General features: G+C 51.6%; 1 protein-coding gene across 4 annotated transcripts; it reads left to right on the forward strand.

Moving 5' to 3' along the window:
* On the forward strand, positions 1–26,498 carry CCDC33 (coiled-coil domain containing 33). Of its 4 annotated transcripts, none has more exons than XM_043490049.1 (10): positions 1–103; positions 17,808–17,973; positions 18,219–18,307; positions 18,503–18,634; positions 18,730–18,820; positions 19,852–20,000; positions 20,384–20,479; positions 21,428–21,514; positions 23,873–23,986; positions 24,846–26,498. In XM_043490049.1, exons 1-10 carry the CDS (start codon positions 35–37, stop codon positions 24,948–24,950), a joined length of 1,098 nt encoding a protein of 365 aa, XP_043345984.1. In that variant the 5' UTR covers positions 1–34; the 3' UTR covers positions 24,951–26,498. The 4 variants fall into 4 exon arrangements, with proteins under 4 accessions (XP_043345984.1, XP_043345987.1, XP_043345986.1 ...); XM_043490052.1 differs by lacking the exon at positions 20,384–20,479 and adding an exon at positions 20,615–20,626; XM_043490051.1 differs by having other exon boundaries at positions 18,542–18,634.
* Positions 26,499–26,626: the final 128 nt, after the last annotated feature.

A 26,626-nucleotide genomic window follows, 5' to 3' on the forward strand; every position in this document is an offset into this window, starting at 1 on the left:
CCCATCCTGGGGAACAGAACTGCTAGGAGGAAAGATGGGGGAGCCAGAGTCTCCATCCCCTCCAGCCCCCCAGGCTGCCCCAGGCCTCCTGGACAGCTACTCCGTAAGTCTGCCCCCATACCTCTGGTTCTGGGAAGATGGGTTGGCTCACCTAGCAGCCAGGTGTGTTGGGGGTGTGTCGCCTGGCAACCAATAAAGGTATTCCCAGAGCAGGACAAAGGGAGAACTAGAAGATCAGGCCCACAGCCACTGGCCATTGGGTGCCCGTGGTCACTGGAACCTCTGTGGGGCTCCCAGGCCCAGCCCAGGCTACCTGAGCCCACACCTGGGAACCCAGAAAGGGAAGAGAGAAGGACTTCTGGGAAAACCCCTTGAAGTGACCACTGCATCCTGCTAACTTGGGGCTTGGCTGTGGTCTCTTAGAGGTCCAGTCCTATATCCTAGAAAGTGGCTGGGGCTGGGCTAGCCTGGGGCAGTCAGGCCAGAAGGTCTTATTGATAGGGCCAGAGCTCATAAGGGCCAGTGAGGGTGAAGAGCAAGGCAGATTGTTCAGTCATTAAGTCGTGTCAGACTCTTTGCAACCCTATGGAGTGCAGCAAGCCAGGCTCCCCGTCCTTCACTATCTCCTGGAATTTGCCCAAATTCAAGCCCACTGAGTCAGTGATGCCATCCAACCTTCTCGTCCTCTGCTTAGCCCTTCTCCTTTTGCCTTCCATCTTACCCAGCATCAGAGGCAGATGGAGTCATCCAAAAGGAGGGGAGTCAGCCTTGGGCCAAGGGGCCTGCCTTGCCTGGGATAGGGACACCTTTCTCCTTCAGACCCCAGGAGCCAAAGCCTTTATTCTTTCTTCGTGGCAAGAACCCAGAGCAGGCCCATGAGGCAGCATATCTCCAGCCTGCAGATCAGGAGACCTGGAGTAGGTCAGGGCCTTGCTTAGGGTCACACAGCTGATTTGAGCAGAGGCTAGATTAAAACCCAAGATTCTGGACTCCAACCAGGGCTCTCCTCACACCCCACATGGAGCACTCAGGGACAGCAAAGCTCTAACCAGGGAGGAGGCTTGCAGCAGGAGGTGAGCACAGGGGCAGGGGTCCTTTATGGGAGAGTAAGCAGAGCCTGTAAAGCCAGGACAGGGATCTGTCTGCTCACCAATGCCATGAGTGCCGGGTCCTCGACTTCCCTGGGCTGAGGTCAAAGGCCAACCCCAAGCTGAGTCTAGGAGAGGCAGGTCTCTGATCTCCAAACCTGAGGAGGTGTGATGGAGGTGGCCCAGGAGGTCTTCCTGGAGGAAGAAGGTCCAGAGTAGAGCCTTGAAGGTCCACAGGGATGCCTGGGAAGGGAAATGGGAATGGGAGAGAGCATCCTCCAGGAAGCCCCTCCCCCAAGCCAGCCCCACCCCTGTCCATTGTCCAGGCTGTGCTCAATTAGCCAGCCTGGTTCGGCAGGGGCCACTTAGGCAGAGCCTGGGGTCAGCAGCCAAGGCCTTGCCACCACCCCTCCAAGCTCCAGTGTGCTGAACACAAAAGCTTTCCAGGCGCCAGCTCTGCTGCAGCTGGAAGGAAAAGGAAGAACAGAAGAAAAGGAAATTTCGCTCCTTTTGTTTCATTGCTGTAACCTTGGGCTGAACAAAGAGGCAACCGCCTCCCCCTCAGGGAACCTGTTTTTTAAACTGCAATTTGCACAGATTTGCTTGTGTTTGAGAGGCTAACATCTGAGGAGTGGAGGTGTTGGGTGGAAGCACCAACTGGAAAAAAATATCACACAACCTGAGAACTGTGAGTTCAGTTTTATTTGGGGTCTTAGGACGATAGCTCAGGAGACAGCCTCTCTCGTAGCTCTGACAGAACTCCTTCAGAGAGGTAGTGGGGAGGTCAGCAAGCACATATGTGACTGTGGAGAAGGGGGTCCATGCCATCAAGCACACTTCTTGGCAGAAGGCTGCTCTTAGCGACGAGGAACAGATATCTCAGTTAATGGTTTTAGTGCTTTTCTAAGGAGGGGAAGATGCAAGATTCTGGATTCATACAATTTTCTCCTGAAAATATACCTAACTATCTGAAGGCTTATTCTGCCATTTTTCCCAGAGCATAGAGTGCCTCATTCCTGATATTTGCCCTGACTTTCTTTCAGGGTGTACTATACACGGAACTGGATGAGGGAAAGCATTCATAAATTCAACCAAGTTTTGGGAGGCGTTGCATGACCAATTTTTAGTAGAAATGCTCTTTGCTGAGTCGGGCAGGGATTCCATTGCTAGGTCCCTCAATGGACTATTACTGGACTAGACCCTGTTGAACGCAGCCAAAAGTCTCTGGACATGTCTATCTGTTATGGTCCACAAGAAGATTCCCTCTTGCTGTTTCTTCTCGTATCTGCAATTACACTATTGCAATCATTGATCTTATGTAGAACTATTTATCTGGTCGGTCATTTCAAGTCACCCAGTCATCATTTTTATCAGTAGCTGTCACACATTGGACAATACAAGGAATAATAATCTTGCAAAATAGGCAGAATATAATAATATGCGAGTGAGTCTTAGTTGCTCAGTTGTGTCTCTTTGAGACCTCATGGACTGTAGCCCACCAGGCTCCTCTGTCCATGGAATTCTTCAGGCAAGAATACTTGAGTAGGTTGCCATTTCCTCCTCTAATATAACTAGTAGGCTTTATAAGGTCATAAGTAAGAATTTAAGCCAAGAACTTCCATTAGATGCTGCCCAGTACATCCCTGGTCAGCTGACCCAATCTGTTTAGTATCCATCGCTATCTTTAAGGGCAATGATGTATTGGCCCTGTTTGTAAGGCACCCAGCCCCAATTTCCTAGTGTTATTAGGCTGATTATCCTTAGTATGATTTAACTGTCCCTGACATAAGGGGAGGGGGGTACCTTCCATTTAAGCCATAATAGCCTGATGTAAGCTGTATAAATCCATCCCATAACTGAGGGGGGGTCCCTCCTAATAATCGAGAAGTTGTATTCTTTGATTGAAATTTAGGTCATTTCTCTGATTGAGCCTGAGTAAATTTAAAGATCTTGCTTAGAGTCAGTATGATTGATTGGCCAAGTGGGTTCCATCTAGTAAGATCAATAGTGACTCAGACAGAACTACAACTTCTTTCTTCTAGAATAAATTTCCTAAGGGCTATCCAATTAGAGCCTCAGAGAGGAGAAATCCACCAAGAAGTACAGGTCATATGTAATTGACCATAAACCCAACAAAATGGATTAATTTTGAAGTTCTGCATAGGCTTATGCTCATGGTAGAAAAAAACTTTTGATTCATGTGCAAAAGTTCAAGACCACAAAAACACTATAAATAATCACACAGGTCAAGTCCAGCATCTCGGAATTGCTGTTGACTGCTGTGGTCAGGCACAACCTCTGTCCTCTCCCATGCCTCCCTGAGATAGCTCCCCTGAACTGAGCTCTTGCTCAGACTTCTGATCTCAGGAACTACAAAAATTCATACAAACTGAGTGTTTCCATTTTAAAGAAATGTGGTTAATTCCCCCTTAAAGCTACAGATTAGCCAAGAGTGACCTCTCAGATATCCTGAGGGGACCTATAGGAGCTCTGCCCATCAAATGAGGACAAATCTGGCAGGGTCCTTGGCCACCAGTCTGGGGTGTGTGGGGCGGGGGTTGGTCTTTCTGACCCTACTTCGCCAACTCAGAATGGCAACCAGAGGTTGTGGAGAGGAGGAGAGGTCCTTCCATAAGTCAGGATCTTTCACGAGCTTGGTGGCTCACACAGTAAAGAGTCTGCCTGCAGTGCAGGAGACCCAGGTTCAATCCCTGGGTTGGGAAGATCCCCTGGAGAAGGTAATGGCAACCCACTCCAGTATTCTTGCCTGGGAAATCCCATGAACAGACCGTGGGGTCACAAAGAGTTGGACACGACCGAACAACTAACACTTTCAAGGAGCTAAGCGGAGACTGGTGGGATAAGGAGTGCCAAGCTAGACTGGGGGTGGAGGTCAAGGATGGCTTCTAGATAGAAGCAGTAAGATTTCAGAGATAGGGAGGAGCCCAGGAAGACTGGCCCATGAGCTTAGTGGCCAGGTGATATAGTTGTGCTGTGATAGATGGCCTTGAAATTGAGTTGGAAGTTTATTATGCAGGCTTGTGGAGCCATTGGAGAGCTCCAGAGGCCAGAGAGAAGGTTCCAGTTACCTGTTGCTGCATAATAAGCATCCCAAATTTAAAGCAGTAATGTCTTCTTTTGTCATTCTCAGTTTTGCGGTTCAGGAGCTAGGCCGAGGCACAGCAGGGAGGCCTGGTTTCAATCCATGGTATGTGGGTTCCCAGCCGCCATGACTTCCCAGCCCAGGGAGGCTGGGGCCAGGCAGGCATCTCTCTCCCACACACTTAGTTTGGGCTTCCTCACAGCGTGGCCACCTCAGGGTAGTGGTCGTTCTTCTCTGGGGGAACAGCAAGACCTCCAGGAGGAAGGGTGGAAGCTATGAAGATTCTGATGACCTGGCCTGAGAAGCCCCAGAACCTTGCAATGTGGCAGTCTGCAAAGTCTCTGAGGTTCATCCAGTTATATGGGGAAGGAGATTAGATTTGATAAGAGGAGGAGCACAGCCTTTTTAGCCCTCTTTCATTGATCAGAGAGGTAGGCTGTGTACTGAGGCAGCACAAAGAAAGACCAAATGTAAGAGAAGCGGAGAACCATGAGGCCTGCCTGCAGAAGGCTCCAGAGATCAGACCAGTCAGCCAGGAGCAGTGGAAGAGGCTGCCCCATCCTTGTGCCCTTCTGGGCAGATGGAATCCCTGAGGGGAGGGTGGATATATCTACATTCTTAGCTGGTTTCTCAGGGGCCACAGGCTTCCCAAGTGGCCCTAATGGTAAAAATCTGCCTGCCAATACAAGAGATGCAAGAGACGTGGGTTTGATCCCTGGGTTGGGGAGGTCCACTGGAGGAGGAAATGGCAACCCACTCCAATATTGTGGCCTGGAGAATCCCATGGGCAGAGGAACCTGGCAAGCTACAGTCCATGGGGTCGTGAAGAGTCAGACATGACTGAACACACACACACACACACCCACACACACACACAAAGGCAGAGGGATTATGAGGGAATAGAAATGGGCCCTCCTTGCTTGTGTAGGAGTCCAGGAACACCAAGGCCTGGCCAGACCAGGGTAAGGGGGTGTGTGGGCAGGAATCGTTCTGGTCTCTGACTCAAAAAAGCAGCTTCTAAGGGCTCCAAAAACACCTTGCTTGAAAAGAATGTTCACACACCCACCCCCAGGCAGACACATTGCCTAGGAGATAGCCCCAGTCCTTGGAGAATGGAGAAGGTCAAGGGCAGGGTGGCAACTTATCCTGTCCCCTTGGAGACAGCAGCTCAGTAACCCTACCCCAGGCTTGGCTTCCTGGGCTCCATAGCAGCCTCCCTCAACAATGCCCAGAGCGCCCCAGGTAGAACTGCCGCTCCTCCTCTGCGAGTGGGGCAACCGTGAACACATCACTCAGCTCCTCCTGCTCTGGACCTCAGCTTCCTGCTCAGCAAATTGGGTCTGAAAATGCCTCCCTCACAGACTCATTGCTCAGGTCAGAGAAAAAGTATATAAGGGGCCTGGCCAGTGACAGATGTTCAACAAAGGGGAATTGCTGTCATGAGGCTCCATGACCCTTACAGGTCAGCCTGGACTTTGTGTATCTTCCTGGGTGGATAGAGGACTTGTAAAGATTTAGGCTTTGGGGTGTGTGCGTGAGGGGGTGGCGCACACTTTTTAATTGCATCCAAGTCCCTCTCAACTCTTCCTTTGGCACAATGGTAAGCTGTGTATGTGTCACTTCCGTCAGGGTCAGTTCAGTGGTTTGAAATGGCTCTTGTCCCAAGTCCCATCTCTCCCTACTTAACCCCATCATTTTCCCTGGGGCTGGCTCAGGACAGAAGTCCCAGTGGAAGATCAGGATTTGCTGTGTGACCTCAGGTAAATTACTGTACTTCTCTGGCCTCCCTGGGTAGTTCTCAGCAGAATCTCCTAGATAAGAGTTCTGGGGCAGGAGGTGTGAGATGGCAGGCTGGACTACCTGGAGGAGGAACACGTGTGCCTGGGGCTGGACAGCAAGACAGCACCCCTAGACGTGTTCCCCAAGAGCATCGGGCCCACTCAGGTCATCCTTGTTCCCACTGCAGGCTGAAGCCAAAGCATCCGTGGAAGGCGAGTGCCCTCTGCCGGCTGCAAAGGCAAACCACACTGCAGGTAGCCTGCCAGTCAGCCAGTCAGGGATCCCTGAGGCCTGGAGACCCAGATGTTGGGTGGTTCCCCAGGGAAGGGCAAAGTCGGGAGGGTGCATGCCCAGCCCTGCAAACCCACCCCCCTGGCTGGGCCTCCCCACCCACCCTCTGCACCCACTCCACCCCCTGCAGAGCCCTGTCACCCATGCCACCTTTGATCCAGACACTCCAGGATTCTTCCTTCCCCTTGGAGCGTGAAGCCCCCGCCAAGGCCCTCAATCCTTCTGCTCTAATCCATGACCCCAAACACCTCTCCCTGCGTGTCTCCTCATCCTCCAGAAAACCGCCTCTCCATCCCCAGGTCTCTCTTCCACCCTGTATCCCCAGCTACCTCTGTCCTTTCTCATCCTCTGTCCTCCTCCTGCACACCCTCCTCCTGGAACTCAGAGCACTGGCCAAGGTCACCAGGGGCCGTTTCCTTGAGGTCACGCCTGGAGGCTCCCTCTGCAGATTGGAAAGCTAGTGAACCTCACCTTTTATCAAAAGCCTTTTAAATTGTGAAATACAACCCCTATGGAGACAATTGTGCTGAACAGAAAAATTAAACACAACCAAATTATCTTAAAGTAAACATCCATGAAACCACCACTCAAATCTAGAAATGGAACATCACCAGCACCCCAAGACCCTGGTGCTGCTCATCTCCTAGACGTGACCCCTGGACCCGCTCATGTCTTATACTCTGCTGCTGCTGCTTCTTTTTAAATATTTATTTTGGCTGCGCTGGGTCTTAGTTGTGGCATGTGGCATCCTTAGCTAAGGATACAGGGTGGAAAAAAACCTAGGGATGGAGAGGGGATTTTCTGGTGGATGAGGATTTTTAGTTGGCCGCACTTGGGATCTAGTTCCCTAACCAGGGATCAAACCCAAGCCTCTGTGCTGGGAGCTCAGTCAGCCACGGGACCACCAGAGAAGTCCCATTTGCTTTATTTCTTTATATTATCAACACCTCCGTACACCTCCCTAATCACTATGGCCTAATAGTCCCTGTTTTTAACTTTCTATAAAGAGCATCACACAATGTATGTTTTATTTTGGGTATGGTTCATTTGCTCAGCTAAATGTGTGAGAGTCATCTGTATGGTGCTGGGTGCTGTGGGTCCTCTTTTACATTGCTATATAGTATTCTACCATATGGGTTCCTCCACCCCACCCCAGCCTCCTCTCTTACCTATGTCCATTAATTCCTCACTGTCACACCAGTCCTTTATATGTTTAAGAAGGTGATTTCTACTTTGTATCCAGCTTTGCAGCTTATCTACAAGGAAAGTTGGTCTGTGTTACTGCATCTGCCATTATCCAAAGCAGAAGGCTATCTCCCCTCCTTTCTTAAGCTCTGTGGCCTTGGCCAAGCCAGCCTGCACCCACCCCTTTTCCTCCCACCCCTCTGGCAATTTCCCTGAACTTGAAGTCTCCTGTCCCACCACCATCCTTTTCCTTTGTCCTTGAACCCCTCTCCCCACCCTACACTTCCTCTGACTCTGGAAAATCTCCTCCCTTCAAGGTTTCCATCACACTTTGGAGGCTGTCTTCCCACCCCTTTATCTCCAGCTGAGATTCTTTAGAAGCTTACCACCATCAGCTGCTTGTGACGACCTTCACCTGAAGGCCACACAGCCTCAGCCTCCGTACTCCATGCACACACCTCCTCCCCTGAAGACCTGCTGCCTCCCCCTGATACAGGTCCCAACGAGTTCACCTGGCTCACTGTTCTCAGCCTTCATTCTCCTGATTTGTCTTCTGGGCTCAGCATCCTGAGAGGTCTTATCACAGGCACTCCTGCCTCACAGCTTAGGCCCTTCTGTGGCCTTCAGAACGGAGTCCTAGGCCCTGAGACTGGCCTGCAAGGCTGTCTTCTGTCTGCCCGGCTACCTCTCCAACTGAACCCCTATTTCTCCTCCCCGCACCCTGCTCTCATCTGCTTTGCTCCTAACCTCACTCTCTCTCACCTCCTTGTCTTGGCCACAGCGTCTCCTCTGCCCAGGGGCTCCCCAGGTGGGTCAGTGGTAAACAGTCCACCAGCCAATGCAAGAGGTGCAGGAGGCTCTGCACCTCCAGGGTCGGGAAGGTCCCCTGGAAGAGGAAAGGGCCACCACTCCAGTATTCTTGCCTAGAGAATCCCGTGGACAGAGAAGCCTGGCAGGCTACAGTCCATGGGGTTCCAAAGAGTCAGGCATGACTGATCAGTGGAGCAGTGTACACTCCTTTGCCTGGAGAGTCCGCTCTCCACCTCCAGAGAGCTCATTCCCAAGAGTCAACTCAGATGATCACTTCCTCCAGGAAGCCTTCCTGCCCCACCCTGCCCCGAGGCTGGGTTAAGAGCCTCCTCTGAGTTTCCCTCTGTCACGGGCACTTCCTGCCAACCTCCTCAGTTTAGAGGGGAGCCCACCACAGCCTGGAACAGTCTGGGCTCCTCTGAGTTCTGAGGCCCCAGCATAGCTCACACATGGCACTCAGCAAGTGCTGGTTGACTGGGTGTTTACTGAGCTGCTCCCAGTCAAGGCTTTATAACTGAGTCTCTGTGACCTTGGGCACACTGCTGCCTTCTAGCCTCCGTTTCCCCCTCTGAACAAAGGCATACCTGGGCTTCCCTGATAGCTCAGTTGGTAAAGAATCTGCCTGTAATGTAGGAGACCCCAGTTTGATTCCTGGGTCAGGAAGACTCGCTGGAGAAGGGATAGGCTACCCACTCCAGTATTCTTGGGCTTCCCTTGTGGTTCAGCTGGTAAAGAATCCGCCTACAACGCAAGAGACCTGGGTTTGATCCCTGGGTTGGGAAGATCCCCTGGAGAAGGGAAAGGCTACCCACTCCAGTATCCTGGCCTGGAGAATTCCATGGACTATATAGTCCATGGGGTCACAAAGATTCGGACACCACTGAGCAACTTTCACTTTCACTTTGGTCAACATAGCTGGTTGTGGCCACAGGGATATTTGAACATCCCCAAGTGGCTGAAGTGCCTCTGATTCCACCATAAGAAACTTCTTTGTGGGGGAGAGGGGCAAGCTTTGCCCTCTTCAGGCTTTTGTGAAAGATCACCACTGCCCCTCCTCCTTAATTAAAGAGGGCGAGGTGGACGCTGGGCCTCGGCTTCTGTAAAAGGGGATCAGTCAGATAATCACATCTTCTGGACTTGGTGCTCAGGGCTATCACACAGGTACTTTTTTTAAATCTATGTCCAATAATTCCTCGTTGTCTCACCTGCTCTTTATATGTGTAAGGTGATTTCTACTTTGTATCCAGTTTGTAGGTTATCAAAAGTGGTACAAAGATGGGAGGTAGAGAGAGTTCCCTAGTGGCCTAGTGGTTAGGATCCCAGGCTTTCACTGCTGCGGCCCAGGTTCAATCCCTGATCAGGGAACTCAGATCCCACAAGCCAAGGTGTGGCCAGAAAAACAAAGATGGGATGTGGCGTCTCCGGGCAGCCTATAAACCAGAGCCAGGCAGGCCCTCATCTCACTTCCTGACTCCACAGCCGCCGCTTGAGATGAGACTATTTTCCCATTCCACAGATGAGGACACTGAGGCTCAGAGCATAGTCACCACCCTTCCAGAGCCAGAGAGGGGTTCATGCAGCAAAGGCCACCGACACCCTGTAGCGGGGGAGTTATGAACCCAGGGCCACTTGGTGCTTCTCACCTCCGCTGCTCAGAGAGCCAGGGTCCCAGTGGGTGAGGGAGGTACAGTGGGCACTCGGGGTCACGCACTGGTAGAGTCCTTGTCCCTAGAGGGTGTGCAGACCCAGAGGATAGGAGTGAGGCTGACGTCCTGCCCACAACCCCCACAGCAGAGCAGCCTGGGAGCTGGACGGGGAGGGGGCAAGCGGAGGGGCCGCGCACCACAGGAATCTGGGTCGTGGTGTCCTGGGTTTTCGCAAGGCTGCGCTGTGACGCAGAACATGGCCCTGAGCCGGGAGCCCAGCCCAGTCTGTGGGGAGAGGTCAGGGCTGCCATCTAGAAGCACGGCTCAGCTGGGGTGAGTGGAGTTGGAGATGGAAGGAGGTTGCCTCCCCTCTGGGTCCCCTGGGACAGAGGGAGCCGGCAAGAGTGGAGTCTGAGGGTGGGTGATCCAGGGCCGGGTCCCTCTCCACCCCTCCAGAGGAGATTTGGCTGGGGGGGTGGTGGTGGAGCCTGTGGAAGCTCAGTAGGGCTAACCTCCCAGGGATGGAGCCCCCAAGAACCCATCGGCCATGTGGCTGATGTAAGGGCCCCACCACCACGTCAGCAGGAGCCACATTGTCCTTCTCCATTTCTTTTTTTCCCTTCCCCTGGACCTCATCTTTCTTTCTTTGTCAAGGAGGAAGGGTGTTAAGAACAGAGCTTTGTTCGCCCCCAGGACTCCTGAGTGAGAAGTAATAGGGCATTAGAAAGGGTGAGCCCTGAATAAGAAGAGGAGCTGATTAGACCCGTGGGGTAGGCCAAGGCCACAGCCCCTTCCCCAGGACTCCCTCCACACACACGTGCACAGGTGCACACACATGCACACTCAGGAGCACACACACTACCAGTCCTCATGCAATTACAAATTACTGTTGTTGTTGTTCGTTCACTCATTCATGTCCAGCTCTTTTCGACCCCATGGACTGCAGCACACCAGGCTTCCCTGTCCTTCACCATCTCCCGGGCTTGCTCAAACCCATCTCCATCGAGTCGGTGATGCCATCCAACCATCTCATCCTCTGTCGTCCCCTTCTCCTGCCGTCAATCTTTCCCAGCATCAGGGTCTTTTCCAATGTGTCAGTTCTTTGCATAAGGTGGCCAAAGTATTCGAGCTTCAGCTTCAGCATCAGTCCTTCCAATGAATATGCAGGATTGATTTTCTTTAGGACTGACTGGTTTGCTCTCTCTGCAGTCCTTTAGACTACAAATTACTGAGTGAACTATAAAAGATCAAAGATTGGGTAGTGGAAATGGGGGAGAGGTTCTCTGCAGATATTAATAGTTCAGCCTGAGTAGAGATGTGAAGGGGGAGATAAGAGTGCTGGAGGGGAAGGGCAGGGTTGATGGGCATAAGAGGGTGGCTTGTAAGAGGCCTTGAATGCCAAGCCTTAGACTTTGCCTCTAAGTTGAAGCAGGGCAGGAAGAAAGCTGCTGTAAACCTCAGGAGCTCATTCTGAACCACAGCCGTGATGCTCTCAGCCCTCCCCACCTACACACACATAGACTAAGGTGCCCGGACCCCAGCATCCAGAAGAGTTCTTCCCTGCCCAGGGCCTCTCTCCCTCCACCCCTACCTTGGGCAGGACCCACTGAAGGAAAAGCTGGTGAAGCAGCAATGGGTTCAGGCCAGCAGTTTTCTCACTGTGCTAGGCAGGCTGCATGCCCACCTGTCCCAACACAGGGAGACCCGGGCACTTCCAGCTCCCTGAGGAGCAGGCTGGGGATGCCCTTCTTCCATCTCCACCCCAGGCAGCCTTGGCATCAGGGACAGAGGGTACCCTGGGACCTTGGGACATCATATGGACACTGGTACCTGTGCTGGCCACTTCCCCCATCAGTGCTCCTCAATTTCTGTAGACAGATTCAGCTACTGTCAAGGCAGGATCTCAATCTTCTTCCCTCTGGGTGAAGCCCCAACCTTCCTCAATCCAGTAGGTGAAAAGAGCACAGGTTTTAGCAGGGTCTGGGTACAAAGGCTCGCTTCACATTTGCAGGCAATGGGAGACCTGAATTAATCTGAGTCTCATAGGATGTTCTGAGGCATCCTTTAGGCCCTCAATAAGGGTCAGTGTGTGGCCTGCTTGCTCTCAGAGGGCCCTGCCAGGGAGGTAGAGCAGATCTGGCCAGTTCTCCTGGACAGGACTGAGTAAGCCTCACAGGGTGGAGAGGCCATGATCAGGGCCCAGAATCAGTGCCCACAGGGAGCATCCAAAGCTCAGGGCTGGAAAGAAACCCACTATTGCTGAGAACCAGGATGATCTCCAAAGGGGTGGCAAAGTGGAGGCTTCCAGTACTTAAGCAAAGCTGAACCAGGATTTCATTTCTTTTTTAATTCATTCAGTTCAGTTCAGTTGCTCAGTTGTGTCCAACTCTTTGCAACCTCATGAACCACAGCACGCCAGGCCTCCCTGTCCATCACAAACTTCCAGAGTCCACCCAAACCCATGTCCATTGAGTCGGTGATGCCATCCGACCATCTCATCCTCTGTCGTCCCCTTCTCCTCCTGCCCTCAATCTTTCCTAGCATGAGGGTCTTTTCCAATGAGTCAGTTCTTTGCATCAGGTGGCCAAAGTATTGGAGTTTCAGCTTCAGCATCAGTCTTTCCAATGAACACCCAGGACTGATATCCTTTAGGATGGACTGGTAGGATCTCTTTGCAGTCCAAGGGACTCTCAAGAGTCTTCTCCAACACCACAGTTCAAAAGCATCAATTCTTTGGCACTCAGCTTTCTTTATAGTCCAACTCTCACATCCATACATGACCACTGGAAAGACCATAGCCTTGACTAGACGGACCTTTGTTGACAAAATAATGTCTCTGCTTTTTAATATGCTGTCTAGGTTGGTCATAACTTTCCTTCCAAGGAGTAAGCATCTTTTAATTTCATGGCTGCAATCACCAACTGCAGTGATTTTGGAGCCCAGAAAAATAAAGTCAGCCACTGTTTCCACTGTTTCCCCATCTATTTGCCACGAAGTGATGGGACCAGATACTATGATCTTAGTTTTCTGAATGTTGAGCTTTAAGCCAACATTTTCACTCTTCTCTTTCACTTTCATCAAGAGGCTCTTTAGTTCTTCTTTACTTTCTGCCATAAGGGTGGTGTCATCTGCATATCTAAGGTTATTGGTATTTCTCCCAGCAATCTTGATTCCAGCTTGTGCTTCCTCCAGCCCATTAAAAGTTTTTAACTTTTTAATGTGAAGTACAACACCCATTCAAACAAACACGCAAAACATAAATGTATTTAAGGAATGAATCATCGCAAGGTGAATACGCACATGTAACCCCCTACAGGTCCTACAGGTCAAGAAGAGCGCTGCCAGCACCCCAGAAGCTCCCTCATGCCCTCGTCATCTCTCTACCTTCCCAAGGGGATCTAATACCCGGATTTCTAACTTGTTAAAGTTTACTTGCTTTTAGAGAAAATCTGTATGGAACTGTAGAGTAGGTACTTTGTGTCTGACTTCTTTTGCCCACAATTAGTTTGAGAGATTCCTCCATGTGGTTTTCCGTGACCATCATTGATTCATTTGTATTGCTGTGTAGCATCTTATCATATGACTCTCCCACCATTCTACTGTGATGGGTACTTGTGTTATTTCCAGTTTAAGATTATCACAAATAATACTGCTAGTAATGTTCTTACGCCAGCTTCTTGATGCTTTCGCATGTGCATTTTGGGGGTGGGGGGGTGGGTACATACTCAGCAGTATAATTGCCAGATCATAGGCTATGCAGACGTTCAACTTGAATAGGATCCAGTTTCCGAACAGATCTGTGAAAGGATGGTGGCACTTCACGTTCCCCCAGCAGAGACTAAGAGTTCTACTTGTTCTACATCGTCACCAACATGTGATATGGTCAGGATTGTTTTGTTTTTGTTTTAGTCAATGTGGCGGTGTATAGCAGAATCTTTTTGGTTTTAAAGGACTAATGAGGGTGGCCACTGATTCAGATGTTTATTGGCTTATTTTGTTGAGGGTCAGTTCAAATCTCTTGTCCATTATTCTATTATATATTCTGACTTCCTCTTATGGATTTGTGAGAGTTGTTTTTATAATTTTATTTATTTATGTTTTATGTATTCATTGGCTATGCTGGGACCTCGTGGCTGTGCAGTTTTCTCTAGTTGCTTTGAGCAGGGACAACTCTCTAGTTGTGGTTCGTGGGTTTCTCACTGTGATGGTTTCTCTTGTTGTGGAGCATAGGCTCTAGGGCACGTGGGTTTCAGTAGTTGTGGTTCCCGGGATCTAGGGCACAGGCTCAATAGTTGAGGCCCTTGGGCTTAGTTGCTCTGCAGCATGTGGGATCTTCCTGGACCAGGGATCAAACCTGTGTCTCCTGCATTGGCAGGTGGATTCTTTACCACCGCACCACCAGAGAAGCCTGAGAATTGTTTTTATATCGGAATATGAGTTCATCTTTGGTTGTGTTTTTTGCAAGTATCTTCTCCCACTTTTCTTGCCCATTTCACCCTGTTAATGATGTCTTTACACGAATAAAATTTCTTAATTTAAATGTACCAGTTTATCAGTACCGTCTTTTCTATCCTGATTTGTGCTTTTGGGGCATATTTTGATTTGGGCTTTTTTTGTTTTGGGTTTTGTTTTGTTTTTTGCCACACTGCGTGACTTGTAGGATCTTAGTTTCCCAACCAGGGATTGAACCTGGGTCCATAGTGGTGAAGGCCCGCATCTCAACCACTGGACCACCAGGGAAGTCTCCCCTTTTTTTGAAATGTCCTGTTTTGAAAAACCTTTCCCTACCCCAAGTTCATAAAGATATTCTTATCCTTGTCTCCTGGAGGCTTTATTGATTTACCTTTTACACTTAGATCTACAGTCCATCTGGATTTATTTTTAATTATGGTATGTAATAGGAGTCAGGTTTCCCTTTTCTCCAGATAGATATCATATTGATACAGCACCTTTTATTAAAATTACTATCCTTTCCCTACCACCCTGTAACACCATCATATGTTTAGAGTCCGTATATGTGTGGATCTGTATTAGGGCTCTCTTATGCTTTGGCCTGCTTATCAAACTTTGCGGTTATATTACCCTGTCTTAATTACTGTAGCTTTATCATGAATCTCGACAGCTGATAGAGCAAGTCTTCCCACCTGTTCCTCTTCAAAAGTATTTTGGCTATACTTGTTCTTTTTATTTCTCATAGAACAGGTTCATCTATTTCTCCACATACACAAGAGGGTTATGATCTTAATTGAAAATACATTGAATCTATGAATCAGTTTAAGGAAGAACTAACTCTTTAAACATTTCATCTTTCAGTCTGTGAACATGGTATATAGCCCTCAATGTATTTCGGTTTAAATTATTTTCAATTAGATGAATAACATGGATAAATTCTTAGAAAAATGCAGAGATTAAGCAAGGTTTCCTTTTCCTTCCCAAACTGATCAGTCCTACTGTTACTATACGTTTGTATGTATGCACTCATGCATACAAGTGCACATATGCATTCACACATACACATACCAGTTGTGGATGTGATCATATTAATTTGCCACATTGTTATTATTTTTTTTTACTTAAAAATACAGTATGGACATCTCTGCCTCAGAACAATTGAATCTAGGTCATTCCTTGTAAGTACTGCCTATATCCAGAGACTGAGCATTTCCCAGAATAAAATCACAAATTGCAGTGTGTGGGGCATCCTTGAACTTGTTTTCTTGGACGAGTTGGGTTTTCTCTAAAAGATAATTCTAAATCAAGGAAACCCACTTGGATACTGCTGTAATTGTTCAGAGAAGACATGAGAAGAGCCTGAACTAGGCTAGGGAGGGAAAGGAGAGATGAATTTCCTTTTTCAAAAAATATCATGTGATTCCTCTTGACAGTCTACTGAGCCTCCCAAACTCCTGTCCATCAGGGGGCTGCTATACATTGAAGATGTGGAACACAGCAGAGGAGGGAGCAAGGGAACCCAGGCTGAGGGTAGCAAGGATGAAGAGGAAGGGGTCTGACCTGTTAACTAAAGCTGGTACTAGAACTGAGATGGGGTGCAGTGGGAACTGCTGCCTCTAAGGCCTGCGTGCCTGAGGCAGAGCCCCTGAACTCAGAGCTTGCAGCAACTCCACGCTCCTCCTGCCAGAGGAATCTGAGGCTCAGCAAGGGGCTCGTCCCCTTGCTGAAGGGGCTCGTCCAAGCTCACTCATGGAGTCAGTAGCCAAGCTGGGCTTCTGCCTGGGGCCTGACCACAAAGCCCTGTGGGTGTGCAGTCTCTGGGCTGAGTGTCCTAGTTAACATAGCTGTCTGAGGGCACCAGATGGGCAGATCTACAGGAGCCAAGACCTGAAACGTGACTGGGGCAGGTGCTGGGGAGATGGGCCCAGCGCTGGCACCAGTCAGAGGCAGTCTAGCCAGAAGGCTAGACAGCAGCAGGTGACAAGTGGTATCTGATGAGCCCCTGCTGTCTGGAAACCCCACCCTGGGAAGCCAGCAGCCCACCATGCAACAGGTTGGAGACAGTGATTGGGAGCCAGGCCACATCCCCAGTCAGCATGGGGCCCAGGTGGGAGTTGGGGACCAAGCTCTGCTTCCTGAGGACATGGGAGCCCCTTCCTGGCTGGAGCCCCCACCCCCCACCTGCAAGGCCTGCACAGTCTCAGAAAAACCACAGGCCACCAGGGCTTAGCAAGCTCCCCATGGCCTTGCTTCCCTCCTCCTGCTCCACCCCCAAACTAGCTCCTACCTCCTCCCCCTCCGCGGATCTTTCTGGCTTCACGTTTTGAGTCTCTTTTCTATTTTGTTGTACTGTTTATATTTAAGAAACTATCTTCACAAAGGTGTTTGTAAATAACAGTAGGGAATTTCTGATTATAAAGCAAATAGTGTAAATATAACCTATGAATTCTCCTATGTACAAATAAGGGCAAACATGCATTTTTTTCCCCCAAGTTGAGATCATAATTCTTTGTAGTAACCCGTTTTCATCACTTCTCAAAATATTGTGAAGTTTCCTTATTTGGGGGCATTGTGACAGGATTGCACAGAGCTTAAGAACAAGGATTCAAGGGCCAGCAGGCCTGGATTTCAGACCCTGACCCTGCCACTCATTAGTTTTGTGACTGAGCAGTCTACTTGCCTCTCTGGGCCTTGTCTTCATCGTCAGTAAAATGAGGATGATAATAAAACCCATCCTCACAGGCTAAATGAAGGAGGTGGGCCTGACCTAGAACATGGTAAATGTTCTAGGTAAAATGTCTAGAATACCAGATATTAGTATTGCTGTTACTCCTAACCTAATGACAGAACCTGGCATCCTGGCCCCACCTCATACCCTGGATCCTATAGCTGGATCCTAGCACTGACCCTGAGTCCTTATCTGGGTCTCCCAGGTTTACCTTGGGTCTCTTCAAGACCCCTGGGCTGGTTGGGAGGCTGGTGCCCAGGGGCAGCTCCCAAGGGGCATTCAGGGAGATTTCAGAGAGATTCTTCCCTAGGTTCTCAGTGACATGAGGAAGAAGAGGGATTAGAGAAGAAAGGAGAAAGGAGAAGGTGAAAATGGCCCTGATTTGGCCAGGCCCTGGAGAGCTGGCCCAGAGCTTTTCAAATCTCCACCACGCAGGGGCTTCCTCACTGGTGTCTGACGCCTGGGTCCCCGCTAGAAGGTATCTCAGGAAAAGAAGTAAGCCCCCAGAAGAGCACATTTACACAGCTCTTTTCACTGACCAGGAGGGGTGAAGACCCTGTCATGACCACCCCTCCAAAGAGTTGCTAAGACTTGAGGGCACAGCTTGCGATTCTTTCTGTTCTTTGGCCTCGGGAGTGACCCGCTGATTTCCAAGTGTGAATGTCGATGTTGGGTGGCAGCCACAGTGGGGCTGGGGGTTCAGCTCTGAGCTCTGGAGTCCACAGGAGATGAACAACTATCGGCGGGCCATGCAGAAGATGGCAGAGGACATCCTGTCACTGCGGAAACAGACCAGCATCCTGGAAGCAGAGAATCGCATGCTGAGGAGCCAGCTGGCCCAGAAGGAGGTAGAAGAGGAGTCAGCCAGCCCCGACAAGGCCCAGAACCTGGGTGAGGGCGTGCAGGCCACCGAGGGAACAGGGAGGCGGGGGCCTCGCCCAGGGGTGCTGCGTGCTGCGGGACACAGGCTAATCAATAGGAGCCTGGGGTCTCTCCGGGGTGGAAAATTGAGAGTCCAGTCCTGTCTCAAGCCCCAGGACTGAGAGACACCTGCCCTCCCCACCTGCCCCCCACCAAGTATTCCGGTTTGAATTGGGCGGGGCCTCCTCCCTGAGCCAGTCCTCCACCACCACCAGCACCCATGAAGCAGAAACTGCTGCTGAGTGAGCTGGACACGAAGAAGCTGAGGGACAAGGTGCAGCGTTTGCAGAACGAGCTGATTCAAGTAAGCCAGGGCTCGGAGGGCAGAGGGGAAGGGCGCTCGGGAGGGAGTGTCTGAAAGTAGAAGGAAGACGTACATAGGGGCCAGGGGCCAGGGCAGAGGAGGACTGAGCAGAGAGGGCTGGGGTGGACCCTCGGGGCCAAGGGCACCCCTGTTCCCCCTCCTCTCCCCTCTCCCCCCTGCCCCCCGCACCGTCAGAAGAATGGTCGAGAAAAGGAGCTGCTCCTCCTACACCAGGCTCGGCAGCCACAGGCTGCGCTGCTGAAGCGCTACCAGGACAAGCTGCAGAAGACGAAGGCGCTGGAGGAGACCGTGAGGCACCAGGAGAAGGCAGGTGGCAGAAGGGCCAGGCTGCCCAGACCCAGCCACTGAGGGGAAGGTGTGGTGCCCCCGGGCAAGCCCAGCCCCTGTGCTCCGCCCTCCAGGTGATCGAGAAGATGGAGCAAGTGCTGGAGGACAAGCTGCGCAAGAGGAGTAAGCCCCTGCAGGACAAGCCGCAGGGAAAGCCCAGCATGCGTGAGTCTGCTCCCCGGCTGTCGTCCCGCCCCTGGGGGCCCTGCCTTCTTGGAGCCTCTCAGTTTCAGAAGCACCTTCAAACTGCCCAGAGGGTGCTAGTTCTCCATTCATTCAGACACTCAGCACTTCCAGAGGCCCCCTGAACTCCCTTCTCCTGCCAGGGAGCCCCTCAGAACACAAGGGAGGGGACACAGCGTGTGAACCACGCTGGAAAGGCTCTGACCTTCCAGAAGCAGCTCTGAGACTCAAGTGAACAGAGATGGGCTGCCTGCAAAGAGGGGCTTTCCCAGGCAGCAGTTCCCAACTTCTTAACTCCAGGACCCTTCAAATTATATACTCATCTCCCTATATCTTCAAAGAGTCAGTTTCTACAAAATAAACAGAAAAAAAATATTTTGGTTAAGTCTATGATTTGCTTTCTCCATCGATGTTAAACCAAAGCCATCTAGAACTGCCCATCTAAGGCAGCTCTGATAAGCAGAAGAGAACCAGGTCGCACGGGATCAGGTCAGCCCAAGCAGAGGATTTCTGTGCCACTTCACCGGGGACCCCCGTAAGCCCAGCCCTGTGACAGCCTTCACTGCATGGGGTGTCAGTGAGGGGGCATTTTTGAAGGCCTGTAACAAACAATGAAAGTTGGGCCTGCCTTTCAGGAACCCTGAGGTTAGCATGAGAGATGAGAAGGCAATCTTGGGAGAGAAAAGAGCCAGGCCCTGGCCCAGGGAGTAAGGATGCCAGAAGCAGAAAAAGGAGGAAAGATAGAGATGAGGAACTGAAACAGACCCAGGACAAAAGGCAGGGCAGTGATTAGGGAGATCACCCGGGTCAGATTCTAAAGAGCCTAGAACGATGGCCTCAGGAGGCGTGTGAACCTGATCTCACTGGCAGTAGGGAGCCATAGCAGGCTGGGGAGCAGAGGATGAGCAGAAAGAAGGAAAACACTGAGGCAGATTTGATCAGGCACATGGAGGCAGGAAAGCCTATCTCATGCATATCTATGGCCACATTCACAACCTTCCCCATGCTCTCAGCCTCTGGCCTTCCCCCGGATCCTACGGGCGAGAATCTGCCTGTTGACGTCTACACAGTGCTGCTCATGGAAAACTTGAGACTGCAGGAAGAGCTGGATAAGAACTGCCACCAGTCAGCCCCCATCATTCTGCAGCCACAGGCCCTGCCGGTAAGAGCCACCAGCACAAGCGTGGTCCTGGGCCTGCCTACCCAGGTCACCAGGTGCCCAGAAACCACTCACCACACAATCCGAGGTGAAGCCCCAGACCAGGAGCTAGGTTACCCAGGGTCTCCAGTGTGCCTGGAATCTCTGGAGAGTCTCTAGCTCTCGGGCCTTGGCTCTCTTCCCCTGGGAAACACTCACGAGTCTGAAAGCTGCACCCTTACCCTCATCTAGTATCCTGGGAGAGCAAGCAAGCCCCTAGCCGACCCCTGACCCCACTTGCCACCTGGCTGGCCTACAGTGGGACTCCACAAAGGGCTCTCAGAACTCCATCCTGGAGCATTTCCTGGGATTGGGACAGCCTTGGAGAGCCCTTTCCCTGATCCCAGGTGGACCCAGGGGAGTTGGGAGCAAGGGGAGATCTGGCAGAGAGACTGCAAGAGACAGAAGCCCCAGGCCACTCCAGGGGCACCCTGACCACGCAGGTGGGTGTCCCTGGCCCCTCTCTCCTTCTGAGGCTGTTACAGGTGTCCCTGCTTTATGCAAACCCAGAGACGGAACATTTGGAATTACAAAAGCCAGGTGAGCTGGGCACAGCAGAGTTTTTCTCTTCATCCCAGGATTCGCAGGAGGTGAGTTCTGTTTGAAAGCACCTTTGATGCGTGGACATCCAGGTAAAGTGCGGAAGATGGGGAACCCTCACTTTACAAGCAGATCCTTTACTTTACAGAAAGACCACCCCCCGCCCCAGATTAAGAGTCCCTTCTGTGCACTAACCTAGTGCTCCCTAGTATTAATACATTTTTTTAAAGATATATTCATTTATTTATGGCTGTGCTGGGTCTTCGTTGCTGTGTGTGGGGTTTCTCCAACTGCAGTGAGCAGGGGCTACTCTTCATTGTGGTGCATGGGCTTCTCATTGCAGTGGTTTCTCTGGCTGCAGACCACGGGCTCTAGGCACGTGGGCTCAGTAGTTGCGGCTCCCAGGCTCTAGAGCAGAGGCTCAGGAGTTGTGGCACATGGGCCTAGTTGCTTCCGCAGCATGTGGGGTCTTTCCAGATCAGGGGTCAAAGTCGTGTACCTTGCACTGGCAGGGGGGTTCTTCACCCCTGAGCCACCAGAGAAGCCCTCCCTCATATATTTTTAAAATTTTAATTGATGTACAAAAAATTTCATACACTCAAAACTATGTGGGGAGAACAGCTGTGAAAATGGCACATGCCAAGTGTGAAACCCTGGGCAGGGGCTTTGTCCCTGAGTCTGAGGTTCTGCAAAGAGTCAGACATGACTGAACGACTAAGCACCAGCTGAGGCTCTGCACTGGGAGCTGAACTTGGAGCTTGGACCTGGCTGATTTCTCCCTCAGTGTCACCTGGCCTCCTGAGCTCCAGCCCCCCACGGGGACCATGTGCAAATTTCTGCTTTGCCCACAGGATCTCCTTGCCAATAATTCAGACAAGTTTAGCCTGCTGGCCAAGCTGGAACAAGCTCAGAGCCGGATCTTGTCCCTGGAAAGCCAGGTAGGTGAGGTGAAGGGGTCACACAGGCCAGGGAGTCTCCCCTCAGTTCAGAGACCTGGCTCCGCCTCTATATTTCAAGAGGGTTGGAGGCTCCGTGTGTGAGGAGCGCCGAGGCTCCAAGTTTGAGGAGGGTTTGGGTCCATTTGTGACCAGAGTCGGGGCTCTGTGTTTGAAAAGGATCAGGGCTGTATGTGTGAGGAGGGTCAGGACTTAATTCATGACCAGGATTGGGGCTCCCCGTATTTACAGTATCAGGACTCCCAATTTAACTACAATTGGGCTCAATGTGTATGTGTAGGGTCAGGACTCAGTCTGCATCCAGGGTCAGGGGCCCATTTGTGACCAGGATTGGGGGCTCCGTTTTGGGACTAGTGCCTGCTGTGTGACTAGCGTCGGGGCTCGCTGTGTGATCAGGGTTGGGGTCCAGTGTGTGAGGGGGATTGGGTCTCTGGGGGTGACCAGGGTGGGAATTTCCTCTGTGAGGAGGGTCTTGGTTCAGTGTGTGACTGGGGTCAGCACTCTGTATGAGAGGAGGAGGGTCAAGGCTTTGTGTGTGATCAGAGTGGGGGCTCTGTGTGTGTTGAGGGTTGGTGATGGTGGTTTTATTTTTAATATTTATTTATTATTCGGCTGCATCGGGCCTTAGTTGCAGCACACGGGGTCTTCGTTGTGTCATGCGGGATCTTTCCTTGCAGGGCACAGACTCTAGTTGTGGAGAGCACAGGCTCAGTAGTTGTGGCACACGAGCTTAGCTGCCCTGAGGCATGTGGGAGCTTAGCTCACCTGCGTCCCCTGCGTTGCAAAGCAGATTCTCAGCTGCTGGATGACAGGGAAGTCTCAGTAATCAGTTTTGGTCTAGGGTTTGGACTCCCTGTGTGAGGAGTGTCAGAGCTCAGTGTGTGAAGAAAGTCAGGGTTCCCTTTGTCAAGGGTCAAGGCTGCATGTTAGAGTAGGTCGGGCTCAGGTCAATCTCCATGCATGACCAGGGTGGGAATTCCCTGACCAGGGTCAGAGCTCTGTGTGTGTCTGGCACTGGTGATGGGTGTTTGCTATGGTCGGGACTCCCTGTATGAGGAGGTTAGGACTCCAAGTGTGAAGAGGGTCAAGGCTTGCTTTGTGACCAGGATCAGGGATTTGTGTTTCAGGATGGTTAGGGCTCTGTGAGAAGAATTGGGGCTCCGCTGGTGACCAGGGTCAGGTCTGCATGTTAGAAGAGGGCTGGGGCTCAGGGCGTGAGGAGGGTTGAGGCTCCGTGTGTAGTCTCGAGAGTGGGGGCTCTGTGTGTTTGGAGGGTCAGGTCTCTGTATATGACCAGTGTCGGGGCTCCATATGTGACCGGGATCTGGGCTCAGTGTTTGTCCAGGGATGGAGCTCCCTGTTTGACCATGTCTGGGCTCAGTGAGGAGGGTCAGGGTTCAGTCTGCATCCAGGGTCAGAGCTCCATTTGTGACCTGGGTTGGGGCTCCTTGTATGAAGGATCAGGTCTTCATGTGTTTGGAAGGTTGGGGCTCAGTGTGTGAGAGTTATGGCTCCATGTGTGACCAAGGTCAGGACTCAATGTTTGTCCAGGGTCGGGGCTCCCTGTGTGACCACATCTGGGCTCAGTGAGGAGGGTCAGGGTTCAGTCTGCATCCAGTGTCAGGGCTCCATTTGAACCAGGGTCCGAGTTTGGTGTGTGACTGGGTCCATGCTTCACGTGTGATCAGGGTGGTGGCTCTGTTTGTGAGGAGGGTCTGGGATCTGTGTGTCAGGAAAGCTGGGGCTCTATTTGTGATCAGGGGGGCTTCCTTAATGGTGAGACCTGGGTTCGATCCCTGGGTCAGGAAGATCCCCTGAAGGGAACAGCTACCCACTCCAGTATTCTTGCCTGGAGAATTCCATGGACAGAGGAGCCTGGTGGGCTCAGTCCATGGAGCCGCAAAGAGTTGGACACAATGGAGCCACTTTCACTTTCACTTTGTGATCAGGATCAGGGCTCCCTGTGTGACCAGGTTTGGGGCTCAGTGCATGAGGAGTTTGGGGGCTCAACTCATGACAAGTGTCGACGTGAGACGGGGCTTCCCATACATATAAGGAGGGCTGGAGCCCCGTGGTGGAGGGTTGGTTGGACTCATTGTAATAATGTCTGGGCTCAGTATGCGGTGGAACTAAGAGAAGATCCATCAGTCATAGTCAAGCGGTCACTGAGTCCCTCTTCACCCACTCTTGTCACCCTGAGTCTCTTGGGAGGGTAGCTAGCCCACATGAACTCGGGTTTTGCTTTTACCCCAAAGAGCAGACTCAGGTAGGCTGTCCTAGCTCTCTGGGAGGGGGCCTGCTGCCTAGTGGTTCTCCATCTGTGCCTCTTCATAACTACAGTTAGAGGACACAGCTCGGCGCTGGGGACGAGAGAAGCAGGACTTGGCCACACAGCTGCAGGAACAAGAATATGGCTTGCGGCACCCTTCCAACATGGCCACCACAGACGCGCCCGTGAGTGATCCCCATGGGGGAGCTCCTTGGGGCTCGGGTGGTGGGTCTGGCAGCCACCCCACCTCCAGAGTCACTGGACCTTGAGAAAAACTGTCCAGGGGGTCCTGCTTCCTGGCTGGTAGTCAGAGGACCCAGGCTCAGCTTCTGCTCAGTTACCAGCCGAAGCTCTTGCCCCATTGCAATGCCCCCTGGTCTAAGGGGAATAGTGAATCCTGCCAAGACATGCCCTCCCCTTCAGGTGGTGATGAGCATCACAACCACAGATGGCTGTGGTTGACAGGTTGCCCACGAGGGCATTTCTCAAATGCCCTGGCACTGGCTATACCTTAGGACTGGATTTGCTCATGGGCAGAGTAGCTGTGGCCCCCACCCCACCCCACAGTGCCTAAGATTCTCCCATGAACATGTCCTTCTTGGGCAAGTGCAGTGCCGCACACTGCCAGAGATGGGATCGTGCTGCCAGAGAGAAAGCTTGCCAGCTTCCCAAGAACAAATAGGCCCCTCAAGCTCAGCCCTGGGCCACCCAGCCCCACAAAGCAAACCCCCTGGTTGCTCCTGCTCTTGAAGCATCAGTATTCTGCTTCTTTCCTGGCTCCTGGACACACCCAAAAAGGATGGGGGCTCTGGGGGTGGGAGGAATACCAGGCTACCTTAGTAGACTTACCCACTGAGCCCTGGAGACTCTGGGAGAAATTAGGTATGACCTACTGTGGTTAAATGGGCTTGCAAATCTTTGAGAAGTCATGACCCACTGGATTTCAGATTGTCTGAGGCATGGCTTTCCAGTAAAAATGCATTTTATTGGATCACCCCTCTGGGGGCAGGGGCATACTCATTTCATCTCGCTTTGCCACCACAGAACCCTTCCAAGGACCAAACGCAACCCTCCAAGTTGGACCCCTTGATGCCCAGCTCAGAGACTAAGCTCAACAAGCTCTTGAAATCTCAACAGACTGACTCCTAGCAGGCCTGAGTCCTAGAGCAGACCACCCCTTCTGTGTGCTGGAGTCTCAGCCCCACCCCATTAAAATGACTTTATTAAATGCTGTATGTCAGTGAGCATTCACCCCTTTCCCAGAGCAGGGCAGCCTGGGGTACCTAAGCTTCCTCCTTCCAGACCCCACTCTGGGTCTGGGCCCTCTGCTGTAGCCCTATAGCCACCTGTCTGTTCCAGGAGCTACCCTCTTTAGAGAGTCAAATGCCATAGTGGACCCAGGACAGGAGTGGGCAGGGAGAGCGAAGAGGCCTTTCAAAGCAGAAACCAGGGAGACAAGCCCCATTCAGACCTCCAAAAGAATTGAGACCACCAGAGGTCAGCTGGTAAGAGAGGCTGGGATTTTCTACCTGCCCCTCAACATGTATCATATCTGAAATCCTTTGTTTCAAGTTTGGTTTCTCTGTTTCTTGGGAAGGCAAAGACTTGAAGCCTGCCTGTGACAATCAGTTACATGTTAGTATGAAATACTCCATTCAGGAGGGATAGGCTGAGCTGGGAGTGTTGTGTCTAAACACATCCAGGGACAGAAAAGCAGATGGGGCTAGAAGGAGGAGCCCTCCACTGAAAGTTAGGAGGCCTGGCTTCTAGCTACAAGCATGCTGTGTGACCTTGAGTGACTCAAGCAACCTCTCTGGGCTAACATCTGTGACCGTAAGGCCCTCCAACTCTAACATTTCCAAGCAAAAATGACTCAAGCCTGGAGAATGGAAAGGAAGCAGGAAGGAGAGAGAAAGACAACAAGGAAGCAGACTGTGATGAGGAAAAGCAGAAAGGCTCCAAGAGTGAATTCAGAACCTGCAGATCCTGGTAGAAGAGGCCAAGCCATTCGGGCTGCTATCCTGAGCAGCACTAGCCCCTCATGTCTGCCTGACTTGGACTTGGGTAGCCAAGGGCCAGGGAGACTCAGGTACCTGGTCAAGTCAGAAGTCACAGAACTCAGAGGGGGGCCAAGGGGGTTAAAATTGAGACCATTGTCAGGCAGTCCAAGTAATGCACCAGAGACTCTGCCCCAGTCTCCCTGCGTAATGCCCAGAGCTTGGGCCTGTGGGCCTGTCCCACTGGTGTAGGAAGTTAAGTCCTGGGGAAGCCCAGAGAAGGGTGGGCAGGTGGGATAGAGGAAGCACGCCGGCCTCTTCTTCCCAGAGTCAGTCACCTCACACCAGCCCCTCACCCACAGCCTCTTCACCACATCATCCCCAGATATCATGCTCCAGACTCTCACTGGCCCTTGGCAGGAAGTCCTTGTGGCCCCACAGGGAATTCCCACCCAAGGCTCAGCCAAGCAGAGCACTGTAGGAGCCTCACCCCTGATAGATGGGCCTGCCCGGGGAGCCAGGATTGGCCCACACCTCTCAGGCTGCCCTGTTCTCTCAGCAGAACTCAGCCAAGTTTTTGTACCTCTGCCAGCTGCTCCAGTGGTGCAATGGCAATAGCCATCCATCTGCTCTGCCTCATAAGCAACAGGACAACAGGGAGGTGGAGCCTGTTGGCTCCTGAGCTTCTATTAGGTGGGTGGGTCCCAGCAGAAATGGCTTCAAGGGTAGCAGTTCTCCATTCATGCTCAGATCTATCTGCTGACCTGGGTCAGAGAGCATCACTCCAGGAGTGATGACTACCTTAGGGGGTCAGATGGAAAATGAATG

This window comes from Cervus canadensis, chromosome 17 (genome assembly GCF_019320065.1).
Source record: "Cervus canadensis isolate Bull #8, Minnesota chromosome 17, ASM1932006v1, whole genome shotgun sequence".
Classification (NCBI taxonomy): Eukaryota; Metazoa; Chordata; class Mammalia; order Artiodactyla; family Cervidae; genus Cervus; species Cervus canadensis.